This window comes from Mustela erminea, chromosome 21 (assembly GCF_009829155.1).
Source record: "Mustela erminea isolate mMusErm1 chromosome 21, mMusErm1.Pri, whole genome shotgun sequence".
In the NCBI taxonomy this organism is placed as follows: domain Eukaryota; kingdom Metazoa; phylum Chordata; class Mammalia; order Carnivora; family Mustelidae; genus Mustela; species Mustela erminea.
Window position 1 is genome coordinate 12,938,569 of NC_045634.1, and position 27,653 is coordinate 12,966,221.

The following is a 27,653-nucleotide window of genomic DNA, read 5'->3' on the forward strand; positions in this document are numbered from 1 at the left end:
TTACTGACTCTTCAGAAGGAACCCTAATTAAGACAAATTACCAGCCCCAGAAACCAAAGAATCTATCCACAACAGTAAAAGTCATTCATCCTGAAGACATCTTTATACTGTTGGGGGAGGGACGCCTGGGTGGCTCAGTTGGTTAAGCAGCTGCCTTCGGCTCAGGTCATGATCCCAGCGTCCTGGGATCGAGTCCCACATCGGGCTCCTTGCTTGGCAGGGAGCCTGCTTCTCCCTCTGCCTCTGCTGCCACTCGGCCTGCCTGTGCTCGTGCGTTCTCTCTCTCTTTCTCTGGCAAATAAATAAATAAAATCTTAAAAAAAAAAAAAAGATTATACTGTTGGGGGAAATGTCCTTAATGTTTCTTATACTAGTTTCTCTTGCCACATAACAAATATCCCCTCGTCAGAGTCAGCTACCTCAATTCCAAAGTAGCAAAACTTCTTGGTAACTTTTACAATAATCAGTTTTTCCAAGGGGTCTAAACATTTGGGGTCCTTTTTTTTTGTTTTGTTTTTGCTTTTTTAATCAATTGTACATAAGTATAAAGTACAGCAGGACACACAGAAAACTGTAATTTTAGTCACATTTACTTCTGGATATTAAGATTATGGGTGATTTTAATTTTGTTTTTACAACTTTGTGAAGTTTTGAATTCCTTTTATGATTAATTTAAAACATGAAACTTTTTCATTTTTTTCAATGTGGGATATTCCAGAGACAAAAAAAAAAAGAGGTTGAGACAGCTTATTATTTTCAAACATGTATTAAGCATCTACTATATACTAGGTACTTCTGGAGGAAAAGAAAGATATAATTCTTGCTTTTTTTTTTTTAAGATTTTATTTATTTATTTGACAGAGAGAGATTACAAGTAGGCAGAGAGACAGGCAGAGAGAGAGGAAGGGAAGCAGGCCCCTGCTTAGCAGAAAGCCCAACACGGGACTCGATCTCAGGACCCCAAGATCACGACCCGAGCCGAAGGCAGAGGCTTAACCCACTGAGCCACCCAGGCGCCCACAATTCTTGCTTTTAAGGAATTATGTATTTGGGGAAACAAAAATACAGCAATAATACAGTGTAATAAATTCTACACAAGAAGTAAAAGGAGCATTAAAGAGAGGCCAATACACACAGGAGTCAACTTAATTGACTCAACACACATAGGAAAAGAAAAAGTGAGTGACCATAACAAAGATCTTTTTATACCACACTTGTGAGTTGAACTTGGTATTACTCAAGTACATGAATATAACACTGCAGGAAGATGAAATAAACTATATACATATAGTTTATTATATAGTTTATAGTTATAAACTAAAACTATATATATTTTATATATATATTTTATATCATCTAACTATAAGCTATATAATAAACTATATATATATAGTTTATTTCATCTTCCTGCAGTGTATATATATGTATACATATATGACCACAGGTCATATATATACATACACACACACACACACACACACATTCCTACTTAATAGACTTTAGAGAGTCTGAATTGTGAGACGGTCAGAGTGGCAAGGTGGACTGCAGAGGCAGGAAACAGACTCGTATGACTTTGTTTTTCAACATAATGATAAATGATGTCAGCTAGGAAAAATACAGATCATTGAGTATCTTACTGTAGACATTTTTATCTAGTCTTCATTTGGTACATGGTAAGATGGCACATTCCAAAAACTATTATATGCAGAGAGTAATCCTTTTCTAATCCTTTATGTCCACATGTTCCCAAGGACATCAACATTAAAGTGTTTCCCTCCTTTAGCTCAATCAAGGGATGGCATAATTTTAATGTGAATCCTTTATTGTCCTGTAAGGCCATGGCATCGCTGATTTTATGGAGAACAGGCAGTTCTCCTTTCTTCATTAGTTGTCTGCTCGTTGTCTTCCACATTGAGTACAGTATCCACAGTTATTCCTATGTCCTGCAGGGACCAGCCTCCCCCCACTTCCAGAGGGCGTCTGGGAAAGGAAGTAGACAGGCTGTATTGGGATGTGTGGTACCCAATTTTCATCATCCAGTCAAATAAGACCTAAAGGATAAAAAGTGTAGCTATCAAATACTGTGCACAGTTGTGTCCCTCTAGAACATCATATTTTATAATTCTTCCACTGTGAAATCATGCCCCTCGGAGTAAAGAAACAGAACCATCTACAGTTTAAAGGAAAATAATACTCCTAGAACTGTGAGATGCAAATTACCTTTAATACCTTTCCGAAGTTTCAGAGAAGACCTAGGGACTAAAAGTACCTACAGATAGCAGGGGCATTTAACAATTAGCAAAGCCCCAACCCTAGGAAATGGAAAGGCTATTCAATTAAAAATTATGAATAAAGGTTAGCACCTGCAAAAAAAAAAAAAAAAAAAGATTATTTCAATCAAAATCAAAGCCACTAGTCAAAAATCATTCAGGAACTTTGTCACCAAAGACATGTCCAGGCCCCAGTGACTACCTTATGATAGCCCAATTTCCAATGGGCTATTCCTATTAATTGAGAACATTTCTTGTTATGAAGATTTCCATAGTAACTGTCAAAACTTCCATTTCCTATTGCCTAAAAATGCCTGCCAAAGAACTGTTTGCTTTCTTCTTAGGAAGAAAGCTGGATACTAGAATGTTCTTGGGGGAAGCTGGAGTTATCAGTTACAGATAATCTCTGACTTTTCCTGCTAACTACCATCCAAGAACCTACTGATATTCCATTCTTCTAGGTTATAAAGCTTCATAATCTTCCAGTATTTGGATACACTTTCATTCAACCAATCCCCATATAAACACCTATATCTTTGATCATTTGTCTTATTTTTTTTTAAAGATGTTTATTTATTTATTTGTCAGAGAGAGAGCATGAACAGGAAAAGCAATGAACCAAAAGATATATTTTAAAGATTATGAGGGCTGCCTAGGTGGGTTCAGTCAGTTAAGTGTCTGCCTTCGGCTCAGGCCATGATGCCGGGGTCCTGGGATCCGAGCCCCTCATCAGGCTCCTTGCTCAGCGGGGAGCCTGCTTCTCCTTCTCCTTCTGCTGCTCCCCATGCTTGTACTCTCTCACTAATCTCTCTCTGAGTCAAATAAGTGAATAAAATCTTTTAAAAAAGAAAAAAAAGATAATATGAGTAAATTATCCCATAGGAACAGTGGCCCAATTTGTGTTCACAAGAAAAACTAATGAGAATCACTGTTTCTTCCACACACTGCCCAAAATTTTGTACTCTTTTTTTCCTTTTTTAAGATTTTATTTATTTATTTGTCCGAGAAAGAGCAAAAGCACAGACAGCTGGAGGCAGAACAGGCAGAGGCAGAGGGAGAAGCAGTTTCCCCGCTGAGCAAATAGCCAGATGCGGGACTTGATCCCAGGACCCTGGGATCATGACCTGAGCCCAAGGCAGACGCTTAATGGACTGAGCCACACAGGCGTCTCAGTACTCTTCTTTTTATTTTTGACAATCTGATAGGTACAAAATTCTGTCCCAACTTATTTTGCACTTCTTTGATTTTAAGTGAGGCCTAACATTTTTATGTCACTTTTTTTTTCTTTAGGAAATCCTTCATTTTTTTTTTTTTAAGATTTTATTTATTTATTTGACAGACAGAATGAGAGAGATCACAAGTAGGCTGAGAGACAGGCAGAAAGAGGGGGGAAGCAGGCTCCCTGCTGAGCAGAGAGACTGATTCGGGGCTCATCCCAAGACCCTGGGAGCATGACCTGAGCCGAAGACAGAGGCTTAACCTACTGAGCCACCCAGGCGCCCTCCTTCATGTTTTTTTTTTGTTTTTTTTTTTTTAATCTGTCATTCTACTCAGTTTACCTCTTCCTTGATTAGTATACTCCCTATAAAGAAATGACTATCATATGTAGATATAAAATATATTTTCCAAAGTTTTAACTTTCTGAATTTGTTCTTTTTCTTTTGGTAGTAAGATTTTATTTCCTTGAGAGAGAGAAAGATCACAAGCTGTGGGGAAAGGCAGAGAGAAAGGGAGAAGCAGACTCCCCACTGAGCAGGTAGCCCCATGTGGGGCTCAATCCCAGGACCCTGAGATCATGACCTGAGCCAAAGGCAGACGATTAACTGAACCCAGGTACCCCTGAACTTCTTCTTTATAGAATTTTGCATTTCTATGTAATCAAATCCATCAGCATTTTCCATTATAGTTCACAGCATGCTCATCATAGAAGGCTAAATGCAACAATCATTACAGAAAACCATTTAGATATATTTCTAATACAATGCATAGTTAAGCGCACTTAAAAATAGAAATACACCAAAATATTAGCAATTGGCCTTGGCATCAGACTGCAGATCAAGTCTTTTTTCTCTCGACTTTTCTGTTGTCCAAATTATTGCTAATGAACACAGCACTGTTTATGAGAAAAAAAACTCTATTAGAACAAAAGGAAATGACCCCTAAAGAATGATCTGAAAATTACATATAAGCAATAGGGTGTAAGTTAATAACCCATCAAGGATAATGGGAACAAAGCTAAGACTGGCTGCTTGCTAGGGATTTGAGAGCATCGTTATCTACCCAGCTGTGAAAATGTAATTAACTCAAAAAAATAAAAAACCATTTAGGGGCACCTGGGTGCCTCAGTGGGTTAAAGCCTCTGCCTTCGGCTCAGGTCATGATCCCAGGGTCCTGGGATGGAGCCCCATGTCGGTCTCTCTGCTATGTGGGGAGCCTGCTTCCTCCTCTCTCTCTCTGCCTGCCTCTGCCTACTTGTGATCTCTTTCTGTCAAATAAATAAATAAAATCTTAAAAAACAAACAAAAAATGAAAAATAGGAAAAGAACGGGATAAAAGGGGCACCCAGTGGCTCAGTTGGTTAAGTGGCTGCCTTCGGCTCAGGTCATGATCCCAGGGTGCTGGGATGGAGCCCTGCATCGGGCTCCCTGCTCAGCAGACAGTCCGCTTCTCCCCTCCCTCCGTCTCTGTCTCCCAGCTAGTGGTCTCACTCTCTCTCTGTCAAATAAATAAGATCTTTAAAAAAAAAAAAAAAAAAAAAGAACTGGGGAAAAAAATGCAGAAATCACAGTTCAAAAAGATCCAGAATATGGTGAAAAAATAATGAATACTGTTGTGCTGAAAATAAATAAAAAATAAATAAATTTAAAAAAAAATCCAGAGGGGCGCCTGGGTGGCTCAGTGGGTTAAGCCGCTGCCTTCAGCTCAGGTCATGATCTCAGGGTCCTGGGATCGAGCCCCGCATCGGGCTCTCTGCTCGGCGGGGAGCCTGCTTCCTCCTCTCTCTCTCTGCCTACTTGTAATCTCTCTCTGTCAAATAAATAAATAAAATCTTTAAAAAAAAAAAAATCCAGAATACCTAATTATCCAAATTTCTGTAACACCGAGTACATACAAATGCCCTTGACCATCCCTGAAGGGAAACCCAGACAAGAGAGTGGTATGGCCTCCCCCACTGCATGGGAGTAGACTTACCAAATTCAACAAAAATATTTCTCAAAATACAAATGGCCTCACCTGTGAACTGCAAGACTTAAAAAATCTTCTTCTCAGGACACTCCCACTTGGACATCGGAGGGCAACAGTAACTACCTGAGGAATAAAAATGTTCAAGTAAGAATTCCAATCTGCTGCTCTTCGCGGTTCCAAAATGGCTACTCCTATGACACGTCCCTAATTCTAAACAGCTTGTGGGGGGGGGGGGTTGTAGGCATTTAGCTCTGAGAGTAGTACGCCAACAAAAAGGTCCAGATAAAAATCACTCTAAATATAAAAATGCCTCCTGAAATGGAAGAACATCTTCCTATTGACTGACATCAATGATGGCACCTTCCAGAGAGGACACCAGAAACTAGATGCTTCTGTCTAGATAATATCAAGGTTGCACAAGGGCTTCAAAATTCATCTACCAAACCAAGAAGGTCCAGTGGCACCTCAGAATCTAGAGAAAAACACCGGACTAGAAGGAAACAAAAGTTCCCATGTGACTCTATCATCGTAGGCTGTGCCCAGAGGAGTAGGTCCTAGTTGCAGGGATAGAGCTTCTGCTCCATCTGCTTTACGGATTGGGTTTCCACATCATTTCTTCCTGATTAAACAGTTAAATAGCTAAATAGAGCCTGGAAACTGTTAGTTAATATTAAAAGTCATAAAAAGTCAGATGAGGAAGTCATTTTTTCTCATGTTTATTAAATGATAACTGTCAGGAAACCCTTTTTTATTTTTTAAAGATTTTGTTGATTTATTTGACAGAAATCACAAGTAGGCAGAGAGAGGCAGGCAGAGAGAAAGGGGAAAGCAGGCTCCCTGCTGAGCAGAGAGGCGGATGTGGGGCTTGATCTCAGGAGATCAAGACCTGAGCTGAAAGCAGAGGCTTAACCCACTGAGCCACCCAGGTGCCCAGGAAACCCTTTTTAAAAAGATTTTATTTTGCAAGAGAGCAAGAAAGAAGGAGCACAAGCTGGGGGAGGTGCAGAGGGAGAAGCAGACTCCCTGATGAGTAGGCAGCTGACCTAGCACTGGATCCCAGGACCCTGAGATCACAATCAGAGCCCAGGGCACCCAAGTGCCGGTCCTCTCATTTTTAAATTTTTACCATATTATTTAGAGCACTATGGATGGGGACGCCTGGGTGGCTCAGTTGGTTAAGCGGCTGCCTTAGGCTCAGGTCATGATCCCAAAGTCCTGGAATCGAATCCCACATAGGGCTCCTTGCTCGGTGGGGAGCCTGCTTCTCCTTCTGCCTCTGCCTCTGCCTGCCACTCTGCCTGCCTGTGCTTGCTCTCGCTCTCTGACAAATAAATAAAATCTCTAAAAAAAAAAAAAAAAGAAAAAATAATAAAGAACAGTATGGATGGTTGTAATACTAAATAAATAACACTAAAAGAATCAAAATGTACTGCTTAAGTAAGAACTGGATTATGTTTCAGATCCCTTTCTCTATCAGAAACCATGCAGTCTTTAGTTTTCTCGATTAGTCCATTCTGAAATGCAAGCAAGCTTTGGCCAGAACAGGAATTTCCTTATGGCCCATTATCATAGAGTCACAGCTACCCCATACACATATATATATAGTGAAAGCCCCACCAATCTGTTCTGTAGGAATGATGTCATGTGCTTTAAAAACAGAATTCATAAAAGGTGTTCCCTGTTAAACCTGAGCTATATTTAATTACTTCTGTATGACAAATGGTTGTCATGGATACCAACCCAGCGCTTGATGTGAAGGGAGAAGGTAGAGCGTGCAGGTCAGGACAGACACAGCGCAGACTTGGATTTGTTGGGTATAACAGAAAGGAATTAGAAGTTGTTTTTCTTTTTTTGTGTTTCTCCTGGAGGTTCGGTGTCTGGATCGCACCCTTCATTGTCTCTACTATGACTTTTGGATTTTCCTCAGACATCCAAAATCCTCAAATGAAATGTTGTGATGTGGTGATAAAAATGAGACCCTCCCGGTGGCTTTCCTGGTGGCCTTCCTGGTAGACTCAAAACCGTTTTTTGCTTTGTTTTGTTTTGTTTTTTAATTTGACACAGAGAGATCACAAGTAAGGAGAGAGGCAGGCAGAGAGAGAGGGGGGAAGCAGGCTCTCCGCTGAGCAAAGAGCCCAACATGGGGCTCGATCCCAGGACCCTGAGATCATGACCTGAGCTGAAGGCAGAGGCCTAACCCTCTGAGCCACCCAGGTGCCCCTCAAAACCGGTTTTTAAGGAGTCTAACCATTGCTGAGCCCTAAGACCATCAGGGCTTTCCTTTGCGGCTTTAAAGGACTTTGGGGCTTTAAAGGCCCATGCTCCCAGGACATGAGAGACCCCTCTGGACCTCAACCTGGGGACCGCAGGAAGGCAGCGGACATGGCTGCAGGACAGCTGGGCAGAGAACAGCAGCCCAACACGGAGCAAAGGGTCAGTTGAACCCCGCCCCCCAAAACTGCAAACCATCCTTCAACTCAAACATCTACACAGTAGCTGCATTCTTCAGTTCCTCTGTCTTAGGGGGAAAACTACAATTTGAAGTCATCTGCCTATACTGATTCTGTTTGAATATTCAAGTAACTCCTGGGGCACATGGGTGGGTGCCTCAGGTGGTGATCTCGGGATTCCAAGATGGAGCCCCAGGATGGGCTCCCAGCTCAGCAGGGAGCTTCTCACTCTCCTTCTGCCTGCAGCTCTGCCTGCTTGTGCTCTCTCTGTCAAATGACTAAATAAAATCTTAAAATAAATAAATAAATAACTCCTTTGCTGAGCTCAAGTTTGGAAAAGCCCATGTATCCTTTCTCTGCCCCATGAAGTGGGAGGGCTCTTAATGCCCCACCGTCAGCGGACAGGGGACGGACCGTGGGCTCCAAAACAGGACGGAGCGGAAGGGTTTGAGATGACACCACATTCAAAACTGACTTAGTTACAATGCAATCCCCTACACACAGGTACCCGCTCCGTTTTCTAAACCCAAACCGAGATAAGAGGTACTCACTTGACGTTAAACAAAACAGAAAATATATTTAATTTCCAAAGGAAAAAAAATAAGCTTACTTCTTCAGCTGTTTCAGGAGGTTCTTCAGGTAGATCAAGAACCTAAAGATAAATTGGGATTTGTAAGAGGAATGTAAACATTTTGAAGGGAAAAAAACCAAAAACCAAAAAACAATGCCAGCAAGAAGAGTTCCTTTTAATACACAGTTCAGGCATATCTAAGATTAATGAAATCTTTTAATAGATATTTATAAAAAATACGTAATACGAAAGAGCTCAATTAATAAACATTTTTGGGGAAGCAACTCTGTGCTGAACAGATGATAGTAACAGGAGGTGAGCTGACAGCTAGCTACCCATCCATGCACATGTAACAATCTTATTTTTATGATATTCTAAGATACTGTATAAAATATATTATTTAAGGAAACAGAGGATAAATATTAACTTCAATAGACACCCCCAAATTATTTATGTGCACATGTGCATATATATCACATCTTAAGTGCATATTTTTCTTGACTGGCACTTCTAAGGGACTGGATAACCACCATTCACTTTGGTTGTCTTCATGATTTACTCTGCTTTCCTATTTCTATTTAGCCATTACAAAACCAGGTGTTCAGACCATTTTCTCTCATTAAACAGTTGCCAGCAATTTCCCCTTAGGTATACTTTTTGTTTTTTAATACCGCAGACTCATGTTTTATAGCATTTTATCTAACCAGCATGAATTGCATTTTATCAAATAAACCATTTGTTTTTCTCTGGTATCAAAAGCACAGGTGAGGGGCGCTGGGTGGCTCAGTGGGTTAAGCCGCTGCCTTCGGCTCAGGTCATGATCTCAGGGTCCTGGAATCGAGTCCCGCATCGGGCTCTCTGCTCAGCAGGGAGTCAGCTTCCTCCTCTCTCTCTCTCTGCCTGCCTCTCTGCCTACTTGTGATCTCTCTCTGTCAAATAAATAAATAAAATCTTTAAAAAAAATAAAAAATAAATAAAATAAATAAATAAATCTGAGCACTGTTCCAAAGTGAATGGTTGCTAACCCCTTTCCTAGCAGGGCCACTGAGAAAAATGACACTTGCTAAATATGGCTTAATAGTGTCTTAGCAACCTGTAGGAATGTTTTGGTTAATAAACATTGTATTTTTCATTTCTACCTAATTGGATTCCCTCGTCAGAAATAACTGAGTATTTTCAAAACCTATTAGCATCTTTTTTACATCTTCTTTCTGCGTGGCGTTCAGAACATTCATACCCAACAGGAAGAGTGATTCTCAATGAAGCTGATCCCTTTGCAGGGTAGTGGGAAGACACCATCTGGATCCAAAGCCAGTCCTAATCTTCACTCACTGTGCCACCTGGCCCAGACAGCAGTATGCCTATCGCACAGGGATACGATTACATGAGTAGGCATTTAGGAATGAACCTCCTTCCGCGTGGGCTGCTCAGCAGATGGCGAGATTTTGGTTAACAGCTTAGGCAAGTTTCGTCTCTTTGCTGCTTCTCTGTTTGATGTTTTAAAAGCCGTCTGGCTCTCATTTTCCAGCACCAAATCTTTGTCACCCTAGTCAAAAAAAAAAACAGACTATTTCTAAATGCTCTCTATTACCAACTTTATTCTGTTCACAGTGGTTATTTCTTTTACCCCAATGGCATTTCAGTAAAAAATATAATTTAGTTCCGGTGCCTGGCTGGCTCAGTCAGTAGAACAAGCAACTCCATCATGAGTTCAAGCCTCACATGGGGCAGGGAGCCCACTTAAAAAAAGGGGGGGGGATTTAGTTATTATGTGGCCCAGAAACTTAAAGTATTATCTCCTTAGACAAGAAAACATGGAGCTTAACATCTTCTAGAAGCTGGTGCGCCTGGGTGGCTCAGTGGGCTAGGCATCTGTCTTCAGAAGGGGTCATGATCCCAAGGTCCTGAAATTGAGCCCTGTGACAGGCTCCCCACTCAGCAGGAAGCCTGTTTCTCCCTCCCTCTGCCTGCCTCTGCCCCTGCTTGTGCACTCTCTCTCTAGGTCAAATAAAATCTTTAAAAAAAAAAAAAAAAAGAAACTACCCTTATCCAGTTCTGGGGCTCCCTCTGATAGATATAAGGCTGGAGGGATCTTTCCATTTTAACTGATCCCCAAGTTTTTCAGTAGGATGGAAAAAAGAAGAAAACCTGGATGATAACCTTTTCTCCTTTCATTAAAGAAAGCAAGACAGTGCAAGGGATTATGCCTCAAAAGGTTGTGGAAATAGAGCATGTATGTAAAAACAGGTCTGCGTATATGACCATGAAATACTTTCATAGCTGAACATGGTCCTAGTATCCTGTTATATATAAACATGCTTAAGTTCTCAAATTCAAACTCTCATCTTTCTTTTGAATTAATCACTTTAGAAGGCAAAGGATTTTTTATTCCAGAAACCATAAAGATTACTTTTTGTTAATATTATCCATTAAAACTTTCTTCTGTGCAAAATAATTGCCAGATTCTCAGACACATGCTTATCTGTAACAAATTCCTCTGAACTTCCAGTAGCAAATGATGAAATTCAGACTCAATGGCAAGGGAAAAAAAGACCCAAAGGTTAATTTGGCTTTAGGGAAACAGAGTCAAACATAATGAGCAAAATGTGAGCTTATGGTACCAGGGAGATCTTAGTTAAGGAAAGATCTGAATTTCCTCCTATAAAATATGGTGATTAGTCAACAGTTCTCTCAATGACTACCTTATGTTAAAGCTTATCAAGCACCTAAGTTATACACTCTTTCCGCACCAAAAGCATTTAGCCCTTCGACACACAGATATGCTCTATGTATAATCACGATCAGTAAAGACTCCCAAAAAACAGACCATATTACTAATTTAACCTCATTTGAAAATAAAAAATTAAATATCTGTGATATACATTGTATGTACTTATCCATTGCACACAATATACATCAACTGCATATACATAATAGCCGAATTCAAAATACGGAGGGAGGGTATTTTCTAACCCCAAGCTTATGGCCCTTGCTCAGCTTCCAGGTTTCACCCGTCATCTGGTAAAAGCGTTCTTCCAGTTTTTTCAGCTTCATTTCCTGGTGAGGTTTTAGAACATTCTCTATGTATCTGCTGGCCTGTTCAAAAAAATAAAAGAGGCATTGTTATTATGCCATTCCTAAGATTTTATGTTGTCTATAAAGTAATAAATAGGAACCAGGAGAAGAAATTGTATTCTCATACTAACTCAATTTTGCCCAAAAAGCAGCAGCCTCTACTTCAACAACACTGTCTACAAATCTGCATTTGTACGTAATGCTGATAAAAAACAAATGTTCTATATGTATGCTTATTTGGGAGTCTGCCTCTACCCCTTTAGTGTGTTTTCATTTCTTTTTTCCAGTAAAGTTTTATTTTTTAAGTAATCTCTACACCCAACGTGGGGCTCAAACTCATGACCCTGAGATCAAGAGCTGCGCGCTCCACCGACTGAGCCTGCCAGGCGCCCCTGTCCTGCGTTTTCAGTGCGATGAAAACGTACTAGGAGCTAGGGATGTAAAGATGCCTAGGACAGGATCCTTGACTTCTAGGAGCTTTGACTCAGAGCCGTTTGTTGAAAGCATGCCCAACACATGAAGTTGCTTGGAAGAGCGTTCACTGAATAGCTTAATCACAGTAAAGTTGAACATTATCTTTGGACTTAAAATGAAAAACAGAGACTAAAATGAGAGAGAGAAACAGGAATTTCAAAAATCACACTGGAATTTTTAGGTTAACGGTGCAATATTTCAAAATTCTAGGGATTTTTAATCTGTTCTTTGCCAAATCAAACTATCAATCAAGTATCAGAAGAGAAAAATCACCATTTTACAATGCCAAGCCTCAAACATTTTACTTATCAGCAGGTACCTTTTACATATCTGCACAAGTCGGGTCCTCCACCATCCACATACATAGACTATACAGAGACACTAATTATCTTTTGTCCAAAGAGAGAACTTCAATGGGTTAAAGACTTCTGCCAAACAAAAGAATCCTAACTTTATAGACCTTTAGGAATTACAGACACCAGTTAACAGATAGTTGGCATCTAGATGTCCCTATAATTTACTAATTATCAAGCAAGGCTTTACAATTAATAGTCACTTCTACTGGAAATAACATGATACAGGTCAAATATTTACAAGAGAATTTCTTATGAAAGATCTTGCAAGGACACTTTTATTGTTCTAAATTCAGATTAGGGTTGTTACAAATGTAGTAATCTCCCATCTCCCAACAAATACAGAGGCTTTTACTCTTGTGCCTTGTTTTCAGCCTTCACTTGTTTACTTTAAAAGGAGTAATTTGTTCACCAGAAGAACAAGTTGTTTAGAAGCTGAAACATATTGATAACAAGCTGAAAACAAGTTGGTAGCTTTCATAATATTAGTGCCCTTGTACCAAAATATTAGTGCCCTAGTTTGTTAAAGCAAACAAATTAAATAAATAAATAAATAGTTTATGTTTTTAATATTTAGATGAAAGTCCACATGAGTCCCTGCTTTTACAAAGATTTTGTTAATGATCAATCTGGCAACTGCCTCGGTCTGACAGTTCAAGGTCAAGAAATAAGTGTTAGATGATCATCCACAGTAAATGGAATTCCTAGCTATCAAACACAATCTTGAATAGGTTACAGCAATGCTCTGAGCAGTGCTCAGAGGGAAAGTTATACTTGTAAACATCTAATTAAAGAATGATCTTAAATGAAGAAGTTAATTTTATACCTTAAAAAACTGTAAAAAGAACAAACTAAACAGAGAATAGAACAGAAAAACAACCAGAACCAAAACTGGTTCTTGCAGAAGATCAACAAAACTGACAAACCTGATGAAGAAAAGGAGAAGACAAATAATTAAAATCAGAAATGTGAGGATATTACTACCAGCCTTACAGAAATAAAAAGGATTAGAAAAACAGTATTAGAACAATTGTAGACCATCACATCAGAAAACCAAAATAAAACAGACAAATTCCTAGAAACACAAATTGCCTAAACTGATTCAAGAAGAAATAAGAGGGGCGCCTGGGTGGCTCAGTGGGTTAAAGCCTCTGCCTTGGGCTCAGGTCATATTCCTGGTCCTGGGATCGAGCCCCATGTCAGGCTCTCTGCTCAGCAGGGAGCCTGCTTCCCCGCCTCTCTCTCTGCCTGCCTATCTGCCTACTTGTGATCTCTCTTTCTCTGTGTCAAATAAATAAATAAAGAAGAGGAAATGGGAAATCTCAACAGACAATATTGAATCAGTAATTAAAAACCTCCCCAAAAAGAAGAGCAGGACTAGATGGATTCAGAAGTGAATCCTTATCAAACCTTTAAAGAAGAGTTATTAACACTGATTCTATTGATATTCCAAAAAATAAAAGAGGTGAGAACAATTTCTAATTAATTCCATGAGGTCAACATCCTCCTCACACCAAAGACACGGAAGGACAATACAAGAAAAGTATAGACCAGTATCTCTTATAAATATAGGTGCAACAAATTCTAGCAAACTGAATCCAATAGCATACTAAACGGGTTATATGCTAGCTAAGTATTATTTACCCCAAGAAAATAGTTCGGCGGTTCCTCAAAAAGTTAAAAATAGAATTACCATATAACCCAGGAATTCCACTCCTATGTATGTACCCAAAAGAACTGAAAACAGGTACTCAAAGACTTGTGTCCAAATATTCATAGTGGCACTATTCATAATAGCTAAATGGTGGAAACCTAAATGTCAATCAGCAAATGAATGGATAAACAAATTTGATATATCCATATAATGAAATATTATTCATCCACAAAAAGGACTGAGGTATTGATACCTGTGTATGGATGAACCCCAGAAGACATTATGCTAAGTCAAAGCAGCCAAACACAGAGGTCATATGTTATAAGATTCCATTCATATGAAATGTCCAGAATAGATAAATTCATACAAATAGAAAGCACGGGTGCCTGCCTGTCTAGTTTTGGAACTAGGCAGAGGTAACAGCTGCACAACACTGTGACTGTTCTAAAAGCCACTGAAATGTACATTTTAAATTTTTTTTTTTAATTTGGTAATTTTAGGTCATGTGAATTTGACCTCAATAATTAAAAAAATCTAAGCACAAACATAGAAAGCAATAGACCTCAATTTTAAATGCCCCAGATAGGGGCGCCTGGGTGGCTCAGTGGGTTAAGCCTCTGCCTTCGGCTCGGGTCATGATCTCAGGGTCCTGGGATCTGAGTCCCGCATGGGGCTCTCTGCTCAGCAGGGAGCCTGCTTCCCTTCCTCTCTCTCTGCCTGCCTCTGCCTACTTGTGATCTCTGTCTGTCAAATAAATAAATAAAATCTTTAAAAATAAATAAATAAATAAATGCCCCAGATAGTCTGTATTCTCTCCATATATACTCTCTAAAAATTATGCTTTACCTTTTCACCCTGCGCCTCTTGTTGTTTTTTTCTGACAAGTTTTTGTTTTTCCTCATTCTTCTCTTCTTCTTCTAAGACAGCAAAACATAAAAGTGCTTTTTAATTCCCAAATATGATAAACTGAATGCTCTTTTCTCTGAAGACAGACTGTAGATAACATTTCAAGAGAGACAACCCTTCAAAAAACAGACTGTAATTTTTGAAATAATGAAAATGAGATATATGCAGATAGTTCAAACAAAGAAATCCACAAGTAAAATCTATAAGAAAAGGTCTATTCTGAAACAAAAGTCCTTTCACATGTATTGGTATTTTATGTATAGTTTGGGTGAGGACGCTTCAAGAATGATTATGGGAGGGGCGCCTGGGTGCCTCAGTGGGTTAAAACCTCTGCCTTCAGCTCAGGTCATGATCTCAGGGTCCTGGGATAGAGCCCCGCATCGGGCTCTCTGCTCGGTGGGGAGCCTGCTTCCCTTCCTCTCTCTCTGCCTGCCTCTCTGCCTACTTGTGATCTCTGTCAAATAAATAAATAAAATCTTTATAAATAAATAAATAAATAAATAAATAAATGAAATCCTAAAAAAAGAGTGATTACGCTGGGGACAGCCTGGGTGGCTCAGTTGGTTAAGCATGTGAGTTGGATTTTAAGTGTAGGGCCTTGATAGGGCTTCAGCAGCTCCAAGACATGGCACAGGAGCTCATTACTGAACCTGAGCATGGAATGCTGCACTGCAGACTTGAGTACCATTTGGTCACCCTTGGACATGACCGTAAAAGCAAAATGCCAGGATGCCTGGCTGTCTCAGATCTCAGGGTTTTTAGTTCGAGCCCCATGTTGGATGTAGAGATTGCTTAAAAATAAAAACATAAAATCATAAAATTATTAAAAAAAAATAAATGCAGGGGCACCTGGGTGGCTCAGTGGGTTAAAGCCTCTGCCTTAGGCTTGGGTCATGATCTCAGGGTTATGGGATCGAGCCCCGCATTGGCTCTCTGCTCAGTGGGGAGCCTGCTTCCTCCTCTCTCTGCCTGCCTGCCTACCTGTCTGCCTACTTGTGATCTCTCTGTCAAATAAATAAATAAAATATTAAGAAAAAAATAAATGCAACATGCCTAGACCCCGAAGCTGGGGTGTGTTTGGCAATTCCGATGATTGAACCAATATTAGGTTATTAGCCACTGAACGGCAAGAGAAAGGATTTTTGCTGTTGTATGACCTTTTTCATTCTGGGTATACTAAATTAGTTATTTTAAGTGGAGCCCAACATGGGCTTGACTTCACAAGGCTGAGATCAAGACCTAAGCTGATATCAAGAATGGTAGCTTAACCGACTGACTGACCCAGGCGCCTGTACCAAGTTTTATTTAAATTAATTTAACTGTATTGCCTTGAGGAATTATCCATCTTTTTGGAAAATATACCCATTAACCTGCCTGGCTCTTTAAATAGGAACACTCCTTTCTGTCAACTACTTTCTCTCCTGGCATTAACTGTTTCCTCAGATTTATGAAGGAAATATTAGGGTAGCAGCAAAGCACACAGGAAATCAGAAGGCCCAGTCTGGCCTCTAACTTGCTATGTGATGAATCAGACTTAGTGATCTTAAGACTCCCTCCTGACTCTGAAACAGAGTATAGCTTCTAAATAAATCAATAACAGGTGATTAAGGAGCTTTAATATTTTTTTTAAGATTTATTTATTTATTTGACAGAAATCACAAGGAGGCAGAGAGGCAGGCAGAGAGAGAGGAGGAAGCAGGCTCCCCGCTGAGCAGAGAGCCCGATGCGGGACTCGATCCCAGGACCCTGGGATCATGACCTGAGCCAAAGGCAGAGGCTTTAACCCACTGAGCCACCCAGGCGTCCCTAATTTTTTTTTTTTTTTTTTTAAGTAGGCTCCATGCACAATGTGGGGCTTGAACTCACGACCCTAAGATCAAGAGTCACATGCTCTACTGACTGAGCCAACCAGGGGTCTCAAGGGGCTGTAATCCTTAAAGTCACTGAGCTTTTGATACATTTCATCATACAAATCTTTACAAAATACGGAGGATTAAAATTTGGGGAAGACAAAGTATATAGACAAGCTTATTTTTTACTCATTTGAAGAAAGTCTGACAATTAAGCACTTTATACGGTTTTGTTTTTTTTAAGATTTTATTTATTTATTTGACAGACAGAGGTCACAAGCAGGCAGAGAGGCAGGCAGAGAGAGGGGGGAAGCAGGCCCCCCGCCAAGCAGAGAGCCCGATGTGGGGCTCGATCCCAGGACCCCAAGATCATGACCCAAGTCGAAGACAGAGGCTTTAACCCACTGAGCCACCCAGGTGCCCTAGCACTTTATACAGTCTTAATTACTTCTTTTTAAAAAAAAATTACTTATTTGAGAGAGACAGAGATAGCAAGAGAGAGAGAGAGAACAAGCGGGGGACAGGGAGAAAGAGAAGCAGGCTCCCCACTGAGCAGGGAGGCTGACGTGGGGCTCGATCTCAGGACCCCAGGATCATGAACTGAGCCGAAGACAGACGCTTAACCAAATAAGCCACTTTTGACATTGTTAAGAGCTTTTAACAATTAAAAGTAAAACTTCTTATTTCTCAAAAATAAGAAGAATCCCGGTTTCCTAAAGTTAAGAGTAAGCGGTATATAAAGGAAAACTGACAAAGTGCAATGAAAGATAAATTAGGTTGAAAAGCCTTTATGAAGTAATGGTAGATACAATTACTATTTGTTTAATAGTTTATAAACTGAAAGCACCAAAGAACAATTAAACTGCATGATTTGGGGTGCCCGGCTGGCTCAGTTGGTTAAAAGTCTGCCTTCTGGCTCAGGTCATGACTGCAGCCAGGGTCCTAGATTTGAGCCTTGAGTCCAAGTATCCCTCTCCTTCAGCCGCTGCCCGCTGACTCATGCTCTCTCTCTCAAATCCATATATAAAATCTTAAAAAAAATAAACTTCACAATTTTAAATTAGAGAATTTGCAATGTATCAACATAGAAATGGTATCATTTCAAATGCATGTATAAGGACAATGTACAATTTCAAATAAAATGTTGGATATGGGGGTGCCTGGGTGGGTGTATTTGGTGGAGTGTCAGACTCTTGGTTTCAGTTCAGGTCGTGATCTCGGGTCATGGGATCCAGCCCTGTGTAGAGCTCCATGCTCCGGGAGGAGTCTGCTTGAGACTCTCCCTCCCTCTGCCCCTCCCCCACTTCTGTGCAGGCACGAATGGTCTCTCCGTCTGTCTCTCTCTCTCCCCCTTGCTAAAAATATATAAAGAAATCTTTTTTTAAAAATGGGGATTTATAGTCCATTAAAAATCAAGACAAAAGTTGTAATGATGACTCTACCTTGAAATTGCACATCACCAATTAACAGTAAGTAGTTCTTACTACGCAAAGTTCTAGAATCAATAAAGAAACTTGAGTAGAAAATTATAAAAGGGTAGCATAAATAATAAACTTACCTTTCAGATACACTTGGGGCGATTTAAATGAATTAAGCCATGAGGTAGTCACAGAAATAATTAAGGTAAGAAGAGCAAGCAGTAAGAAAATCCGACCACACAGCAAAATCAGATCTTTAACGCCTTATAAAGGTTAAAAAAAAAAAAGTACAATTAAAATTCAAAACACTTTTCTTGAAGCTAATAATAAATAGCAAGGCATTAAAATAATTTAGAGTGGTATAGTAAAAGTTAATTTATGCAACTGCCTTACGATTTTTTTTCATACAGTCTCCTTTCTGACCTAAAATCATCATGGTTGTCATTGCCAGAACGAGTTTTCAGAAAACAATTTTAGAATAGCTTTTGTCTCAGGAATATATGTATAATTCAAGTCACTGGCTACATCATAAACAGTATGACTATCAATAATGAATAAATTCTGGTTTCCCTCTATCCAGAGAAGGAAAGGAAATTATCCCAACAGGAATTAAATTGTGACAGTATCATCTTGTCAAATTCTCATTCTATTTAAAAACAGTCATTCTGAAACATGAAATTCATATTTCTCATAAATTATACAACTGTATACTTCTCTATTTCTGAATATTTATTCCATCATTTGCAAATAAAATTACTATATACATACATGTTCACCTAGAAATAAGTAAAAATTCAGTATTTCGTCTTATTTTAAGAATAAAGATGAAAATTAGATGAGCAAAAATGTAACAAATACCTATATTTTGTGTAACATTATTTGCTAATAGTGAGAGAACAAATACAAAGTTGGGTTAAAAATGCTTTCTATGCTCCCCACCCCCCCGCCGGCCTCTCTGCCTACTTGTGATCTCTGTCAAATAAATAAAATCTTTAAAAAGAAAAAATGCTTTCTTACCTCCAAGAGTTTTTAGTTTGGTAGTTCTCAAAAGTTACCAGGCATAATCAGGGTAGGTAATCAGTCCAATTAAAGATTAAAGAAGGAATTATTTATACATACTTAAATATTTCTTTCTTTCTTGAAGTATAGTTAGTTGACCACACTTGTAATAAATATTTCATTTATTTTAATTAATTTTTAAAAAAATTTTGTTTAAGTAATATCTGTACTCAATGTGGGGCTCAAACTCACAACCTGGAGATAGAGAGCCACACATTCTTCAGACTGAATAGGCCAGGTGCATAAATATTTCATTTTTAACTCAAAACTGATACATATGTTATCCTTTTAAAAAATAGCAACTTAAAGTTGTTTAAAGAAATACTTGTTTTGGGACACCTGGGTGGCTCAGTTGGTTTGGCTCAGGTCATGATCTCAGGGTCCTGGGGTCTGGGGATTGAGTCCTGCATCAGGCTCCCTCCTCAGTAGGGATTCTGCCTCTCCCTCTCTCCACCCTCCACCCTGCTGGTGCGCTCTCGTGCTTGCTTTCCCGCTCTCAAATAAATAAATGAAATATTTTTTAAAAAAGAAAGAAATACTGTTTTGTTTTGCCTCACAGTCCTCCAACTTTTGCCAGCATTAGCTGTTGACCCAAGTGTTGTTCAAAACAACACCTAACTAAACCTAGGGTATAATAAAAGTAATTTAATACCTACAGCACTGGTATTTAGAGAAACCACTCAGGTATGGGATTTATGCTCCATTATGCTGCTTTTTGTTCTAACAAGCAAGCAATTTACAAATGTCATATGGGAATATAAAAGAACTAGATATGTGTGCATATCTTTGAAGTAAAAAAAAAATTATTAAATTGATTTTTTTGGTACTTATTCTCAAGAGCCCACGTACAAGGCACTTCAAAGAATAATAAATGTGAGGAAGCAGCATTAATATATTTAGCTGTAAGTACCAGTAAAAATGGCAATGAAGGCTTTTACATACTAGAAAAAGATAGGAATCATTTTTTCAGTGTCTGTCCAAAAATACAACCCAAGTGAATGAACAGCTCTGGGATTTTTAATTTTCCAGCCAGGAATTCAATTAGCAGCTCCGGCTGAGTATTAGTGTCTGTAAGTACTGCTCCACATGTAACCACCCCTGCAGCCATTGCACTGGGACATATGGTTTGTAAAATAGACTTAACTACTATTACTGGATATTTGGAGGATGACTATCAAGAAAATAAAGTAGGGGCACCTGGCTGGCTCAGTCAGTAGAGCATGTGACTGTTTGAGCACACTGGGTGTAGAAATTACCTAAATTAAAAGAAACCCAGGGGTGTCTGGGTGGCTCAGTGGTTTAGGCCTCTGCCTTCGGCTCGGGTCATGATCTCGGGGTCCTGGGATCGAGCCCCACGTCAGGCTCTCTGCTCGGCAGGGAGCCTGTTTCCCCCTCTCTCTCTGCCTGCCTCTCTGCCTACTTGTGATCTCTATCAAATAAATAAATAAAAATCTTAAAAAAAAAAAAAAAGAAACCTAAGTAAACCACCATCAGTTCACAAATGACAGAGGTTTCTAGCAGAAAGGAGTTAAAACTCAAAAACTGTATTTTCCCGATAGAGCTGATTATGTGAGGAGATTTCCTGCTGCAACCACCTTCTCATTGACTAGTGACTCAAACATTAAGTACATGGGGCACCTGGGTAGCTCAGTCGTTAAGCATCTGCCTTTGGCTCGGGTCATGATCCCACCATCCTGGGATCATGCCCGAGCCCTCCTCATCGGGAAATGTGGTTCTCCCTCTCCCTCTGCCCCTGCTTGTGTTCCCTCTCACTCTCTGTCAAATACATAAATAAAATTTAAAAAACAAAAACCATTAAGTGCAAAGTAGAAGAGAGTCTAAATTAACAGAGGTGGATACTGTAAAGGCAAGGGAGCCGGTAAATTCAAGAATAGTAAGTGGGAATTTAACATTCCCTTATGTAATTTGGATAAAGGTCTTTTGTTAGATTCCAATACAGCCTGAGTGAGTAGGAAGTTTCTAGAGGGACTCTGCAGACTTTTTTTAAAAAAGCATTTTATTTTAAGTTCTTATTTTCAGCAACACTTCTAGGTACCTGACTTCTTGGGGCTGGGGAGAGGGAGAAGAAATAAACAAAGCTAGGTTTTATCATGGTCTCTAACTTAAAAACTGAACACAGGGAGGGAGACATGCATGTAAACCCATGACTAACATTCCCAAAAATGGACTGATTCTCAAGTCCATTTTCCTCTGAGTTTTCCCTTTATCACTGGCACCATCCACTACCAAGGGTTGTCCAACTTCACATGCAGGAGTCATTCTTGAATCCCTCCTTTCCATGAATCCATCCACAAATCCTGTTGATTCCACTTTGTAAATTCCAAGTCTGTGCACATTTCATCTGTTCCCATCTTACACTACTTGCCTACTTCAAGAGCCTCACTTGCTTCACTGCTTCCACTACCGTCTCCTTCCAAAACATTCTCCACAGAATCCAGGGACTGACTATCCAGTTATGCCTACGCCTAGCGCGGGGCTTGAACGCACAACCCTAAGACTGAGTCGCATGCTCCGCTGACGGAGCTAGCCGGACGCTCCTCCAGGGACTCAAAGCCTTAAGGACTCAAAGCCTTAGGGACGCGCTCCACCTCCGCTGAGTCTGTTTTCTCAAGTGTAAAATGAGGACTGTAACAGTAACCACCTCCATAGTTATAATACAGATTGGATAACAGAGTTAGGCTTTTAACAGGTGCTCAGTGAATGTTATTATCTCGAGACACTCTCCCCCTAAGTCTCCTTGATCCATGAACAGTGACGTTCACCCTTTCCTCTGACACGTCACAATTCCCTTTGTCTAGAATGTTTTTTGGCTCTGACTCCGTATCATTTCCTTAAATTCCACGGAAGGCCTACATCACACCACCCTGTTTGCTTGTGAGCGTTCAAAACAGTCTGCCAGTAGTGTCTACGTATGTTCCTGTGCTTTCTGCCAGCCTCTCCCCTTGCACGCAAAACTGGAAGGCCACCTTCTCCCCCCAAAACAGCCAGCCACCCCCAACGCCCCGGGAGTCTCGCTCCCCGGAGACTTGGCGCCGGAAGAGAGGCGGGCGCGATGCAGCCTGGGAATTGTAGTCCACGCCGCCCATAGAGGCGGCGGCCTCGAGACAGGAATTCGACGCAACATTCGTGGGAAAGTTATGCGGTTGTGAGCGCCAGAAGGAAAAAGCCAACACTTACCTAGATCGGGGATCCCACGCCGGAGCTCCAGACACAAGAGGGGGAGAGCAGAGAGGAGGAAAACCCCAATGACCCCACGAGAAGCCATGCTGGCAGAAGCTCCGCGTCCGGGGAGCCCCGCCCCTTCCGGTTGCGCCTAACTTCGGGCAACGGTGTGGATCCCTTCCCAGGGGACGGTTTTTCGGGGACCGCGAGGTCCTGAAGCTGGGTCGTTGGTTCGACTGATATCGCCCGTTTTCGAACTCATAATCTGTAGTCTTATATCAGAAGAAATGCAGGTCACCTCCCCACGTCACATGTTTCCAGAGAGATGGGTCGGTCTGGCAGCCCGCCTAGCCAAATCCGGTGAAAGCAAAGCTTGGGCGCTGGCTGCAGCTCCCTGGCGACAGGGCCCGCAGCGCTCGTCCCTTCGGCTGCTGGACTCTGGAAGCTGTGAAAAAGAACTCTCGAAAGTAAAATGTACTGGAAGAGAAAGTGTAGAGGCCGTTGACTGTGTCGGAAGGCAGGCTCTTGCCTCGTGATCTGCCTTGTGTCCTCAGTGGGTGACTGTGGGCTTTGGGGTCGGAGCTACTAAGCACTACTCTTCTGAAGGCTCTTCCCTACCTCCCGAACGGTTCCTGGCCCCTTCTGCACCTCTTGTGCCTATGGGTTGATTTCTAACGGTTCCTGGTGCCTTCTGCAGCCTTTTGTTCCTATGGGCCGTTGCTTGAAAAGCTGGGCCTGGACCAAATTCCAGGTCCTGGAGACCCTGGAGTCCTGCTACTCCTTGCCCTGTGCCTCAGTTTTGCCAGAGCAGGTGTGACTGTTGAAGACTTAGGTTGGCCTCGCAGTTCTATGACCTCACTGCCATCCCATGACTCACCTCTGTGGCGTTTCCAAGCAGCTGCAACTCAGTTAAGCGCTGATGGTCCCCACAATTTACGAAGTTTAATGCTTAGAAATTTCGTTTTCTGACCCATCCATCAGTCCTCCCACCTCACCTTTCCGTGTATTCCAGCACATTTGTGGAGCCCCACAGTTTTGGCCGGTACTGCAGAACTACGGGAGATCCAAATACATGTAAGTTACTGAATCTGTCCTCAAAACACTCAGTTTACTAGCCCGGTAAACGGATAAATACAATACAGCTCCTGAGTGCTGTAATAGGGATACACACAGGGTGCCGGCAAACCCTACCCCAAGGGCTTGGGGGAACGCCTCCACATTCTCCAAATTGTGTTGTGTCAGGAATTAAGGGGGTCAGTGAGGAACAAAGGAAGAGTGAGATTTCAAATTTAGGAAACTGAATGCAGAGGAACTACCAGTTTAAATATGTAATGGCTTGAATAGTTTAAATATTAAATATTTAATGGTTTAAAAGAGTGCAGTTTAAAGTGGAGGTGTGTAGTTAGGTGAGAGCTAGGCCCACAGGGAACTTTGTTTTGTATATAGGCTGAGAACTTTGTCCTAAAAGTGAAAATGCAAAATAGGAGGGCACAATCTCAGAATCAGTCCAGACGAAGGAATATAAATTATAACATGACATACCAATTAAATAATTAAATATATTGATTCATTCAAGGATTCTTATTGGTTGTCTGCATGAAGACTCCATCATCATTTTGTTACGATTTCCTCCTTTAGGTTTTTTTTTTTTTTTAATTCCCTGGCTTCCTATATTCCTAATTTCATCTATTGATGGCGCCAGTGAGTTTTTGTCAAGACAATAAAGTGGAGACTTACAAGTACTCCAGATTTGCTTGAGGTCATACATTTCCCAAACTTTGTCCATTCTGAAGTCTCTTCACTGTGATTGTCTATGGCTAACTCCTCATAAAAAGACCGCCAAAATAACCTGCTGGAATAAAACCAAATTTCTCACTTACTGCATTAAGAGAGAATACTATTTTGACAAAAATCTTCTTAGTTTCTTTCTTTCTTTTTTTTTTTTAAAGATTTTATTTATTTGAGGGTCTCCTGGGTGGCTGAGTGGGTTAAACCTCTGCCTTCGGCTCAGATCGTGATCCCAGGGTCCTGGAATGGAGCCCCGCATCGGACTCTCTGTTCAGCGGGGAGCCTGCATCCCCTTCTCTCCCTGCCTGCCTCTCTGCCTACTTGATCTCTCTGCCTCTGATCTCTCTGTCAGAGACAGATCACAAGTAGGCAGAGAGGCAGGCGGAGAGAGGGGAGAAGCAGGCTCCCCGCTGAGCAGAGAGCCTGAAGGGGGACTTGATCCCTGGACTCTTAGATCATGACCTGATCTGAAGGCAGAGGCTTAACCCACTGAGCCACCCAGGTGCCCTTATTAGTTTCTCAGAGAGATGGTCAAGGGTGGCTTTTTATAGGGTTTTGGAGTTTAGATTAAGGTAGTTTAAGGTGGCCTTCTCATTTCCTTTGTGGGTACCTCACTGGGAATGGACACAGTGCATGGTATAATAGTTAAGGACTGGTGGGCTGAGCAAAATGAAGGACTTGAGAAAGCTTCCTTTTTTGGTAAGGAAGGAGATTTCCCAGTTGAGTCATCAGTTCAACTTCTTAGTACCTGAGAGGGAAACTTTTTACCCAGATGAACAACCTATTGTTCAAATAAATGGATTTTCAGGAAAATATAAAGCTAACAATTAAGTTATGTACTAACTGACAGCCTACCTGTGGGCGAGAATTTCCTGAGACAAATTATTATATATAATAGAGTCATTATGGTGATTGATGTAGTTCTAAGTGATGATAATTAAACTATGGGCTAGATGTCTCAATTCCTACAATATAATCTTATGAACATACTTGGGTATAGTAAAAGAGAAAGGAGTTTTAAAATCTAGATAGTTCATATGAAACCATCAATGTTCTTTTTTTTTTTTTTTAAGATTTTATTTATTTTTGAGAGAGAGAGAACATGGGGCAGGGGCAGAGGGACAGTTAGAAGCAGACTCCCTGCTGAGCAGGGAGCCCAATGTGGAGTTTGATCCTGGACTCCAGGATGATGACCTGAACCAAAGGCAGATGCTTAACCGACTGAGCCTCCCAGGTGCCCTAAACCATTAATATTCTTAAAACACAAATTTCACATTTTTCTTAACAAGTGATGCAGTCTGTTCATGTATAAAAATGTAGACTTGTCAACATTTAAAAATTATATATAATCATATTTGGTAAGGAGACTGTTTAGTATAATGTGACCTGAATTGTGTACATTAAGGTATCCAAACTGCTTTTGTTACTTAATATTGGAATTTTTGCATTTAAAAAAAAAATCAACTAGTTGGGACACCTGGATGGCTCAGCCCGTGGAACATGCAACTCTTGATCTTGGCATTGAGAGTTTGAGCCCCATGTGGGGTATAGAGATTACTTATTTTTTACAAGTTATTTAAAATATCAACTAGCTAATCGTTTTCAATATTTTATGAAGAAATTTTTCAGACAAGGAGTGCCTGGCTGGTTCATTCAGAAGTGCAGTGACTCTTGACCTTGAGGTCATAAGTTTGAGCCCCACATAGGGTGTAGAGATTACTTAATAAAACCTTAAAAGAAAAAAAAGAAATTTCTCATACAGAAAAGTTGAAAAAATTTATTGAGTATCCATATACTCACCACATTTTATTTTATGTATTTTATCACCTAGCTATCAACCTTTTCTTTTTTTTAACCTTTTTTGATGCATTTCAGAGTGGCAGACATTAAGAGATCCTGGTGGCTCAGTCAGTTAAGTAGCTGACCACTGATCTCAGAGTTGTGAGTTCAAGCCCCACATTGGGTTCCATGCTGGGTGTGGAACCTACCTAAACATTAAAACATAAACAATGGGCACCTGGGTGGCTCAGTCGGTTAAGCTTCTATCTTTGACTCAGGTCATGATCTTGAGGTCCTGAGGTCCTGGGATCAAGCCGTGGGTAGGGCTCCCTACTTAGGGAAGGTGTTCTTCTCTCTCTCCTCCTGCCCCTTTCCCATCCCATGCTCTCTTTCTCTCTAAAATAGTAAAATCTAAAAAAAAAAAAAAAAAGTCGCAGACATCAGTACACCTCCCCCAAAATACTCCAGTGTGCATATCATTATATCATATGAATATGTGTACTTCATGTGGGATGCCTACTTTGGCATTCCTATCTTTAACTACTAAGAAATAAATATCTAAACTGTATCATTCCTTGAGTTCCAATATAAACATTGTTAAAAGATAAACTGAGGCATATTGAAAATTTTAAGTGTTTGAGCAAAAATCTATTTGAATTGGGCAGCATCCAATCCAGCAGATACAAAGGAGCTCTGAGTTGCTAGACAAAATGAAAGGCTTTTTTTTTTTTTTAAAGATTTTATTTATTTATTTGACAGAGTGATCACAGGTAGGCAGAGAGGCAGGCGAGAGAGAGAGGAGGAAGCAGGCTCCCCGCTGAGCAGACAGCCCGATGCGGGGCTCGATCCCAGGACCCTGGGATCATGACCTGAGCTGAAGGCAGAGGCTCCAACCCACTGAGCCACCCAGGCGCCCCCAAAATGAAAGGCTTTTATAGCCAGAGGGGGAGGGTACAAGGAAGTTATTCTAGGCAAAAAAAAGTTGGTTATTGCAAGGTTACTTTCCTTTAGGGGATGACAGTGGTCTATCTGTCAGGTTACCTAAGTGCTAAAAACATGCAATTCCATTTCTGGGAAAGCCAGACTCAGTTTGGTGATGCAGGGCTTAGCACAGTGATTCCATGTGGGTGGCGCTTGTTGTCTTCTTTATAATAGCATACACCAGTGCAACCCATATCTCTATCCAGACAAAACTTTGCCCAGAAAATAACCATTGTTTTGATATTTTTTTCTATCTTGGATTAAATTTGCCTGTTCTAGGACTATAAATGGAATTATCCAAAATGTAGCCTTTGGATTAGTCTTTGTTCACACATTGTAACTGTTTTTAACTTAATATTTTAAGATAATTATAAGTTCACTTTATAGGAAGTAAGTAATACAGAGAGATCACGTATATCCTTTACCCAGTTTCCCCCAGTGATAAATTCATGCATAACCATGGTACAGTATCATAAACAGGAAATCAGTATTGACACAACCCACCAATCTTATTCAGATCTCACCAGTTTTACATACAATCGTGTGTGTGTGTGTGTGTGTGTGTGTGTGTGTATTTGGTTCTATGCAATATTATCACTTGTGTTCATTCATGTGACCATCACCAGTCAAGATACAGAACACAAGAATCTCTTGTC

At 40.5% G+C, this 27,653-nt stretch overlaps 1 protein-coding gene across 3 annotated transcripts; it reads right to left on the reverse strand.

Annotated features, from left to right (window-relative positions):
- Nucleotides 1-1,392: 1,392 nt before the first annotated feature.
- UBXN8 (UBX domain protein 8) lies at nucleotides 1,393-24,369 on the reverse strand. Of its 3 annotated transcripts, XM_032329408.1 has the most exons (8): nucleotides 22,465-24,016; nucleotides 18,348-18,470; nucleotides 14,880-14,950; nucleotides 11,451-11,573; nucleotides 9,886-10,023; nucleotides 8,517-8,558; nucleotides 5,505-5,579; nucleotides 1,393-2,051 (listed from the first exon to the last, which is right to left on the reverse strand). In XM_032329408.1, the coding sequence occupies exons 1-8, from the start codon at nucleotides 22,550-22,552 to the stop codon at nucleotides 1,854-1,856; spliced, it is 858 nt and encodes a 285-aa protein (XP_032185299.1). In that variant the 5' UTR covers nucleotides 22,553-24,016; the 3' UTR covers nucleotides 1,393-1,853. The 3 variants fall into 3 exon arrangements, with proteins under 3 accessions (XP_032185299.1, XP_032185301.1, XP_032185300.1); XM_032329410.1 differs by lacking the exon at nucleotides 9,886-10,023 and having other exon boundaries at nucleotides 22,465-24,369; XM_032329409.1 differs by lacking the exon at nucleotides 18,348-18,470 and having other exon boundaries at nucleotides 22,465-24,174.
- Nucleotides 24,370-27,653: the final 3,284 nt, after the last annotated feature.

Bases quoted from the DNA above. Each gene is read 5' to 3' on its own strand.
- UBXN8 (XM_032329408.1), bottom strand. From the start codon at position 22,552: ATGGCTTCTCGTGGGGTCATTGGGGTTTTCCTCCTCTCTGCTCTCCCC. The intron at 14,951-18,347 runs GTAAGTTTATTA...TTGCTGTCTTAG, and splicing joins GCCCCAAGTGTATCTGAAAG to AAGAAGAAGAGAAGAATGAG. The intron at 5,580-8,516 runs GTAAGCTTATTT...TTTATTCCTCAG, and splicing joins CTCCTGAAACAGCTGAAGAA to GTAGTTACTGTTGCCCTCCG.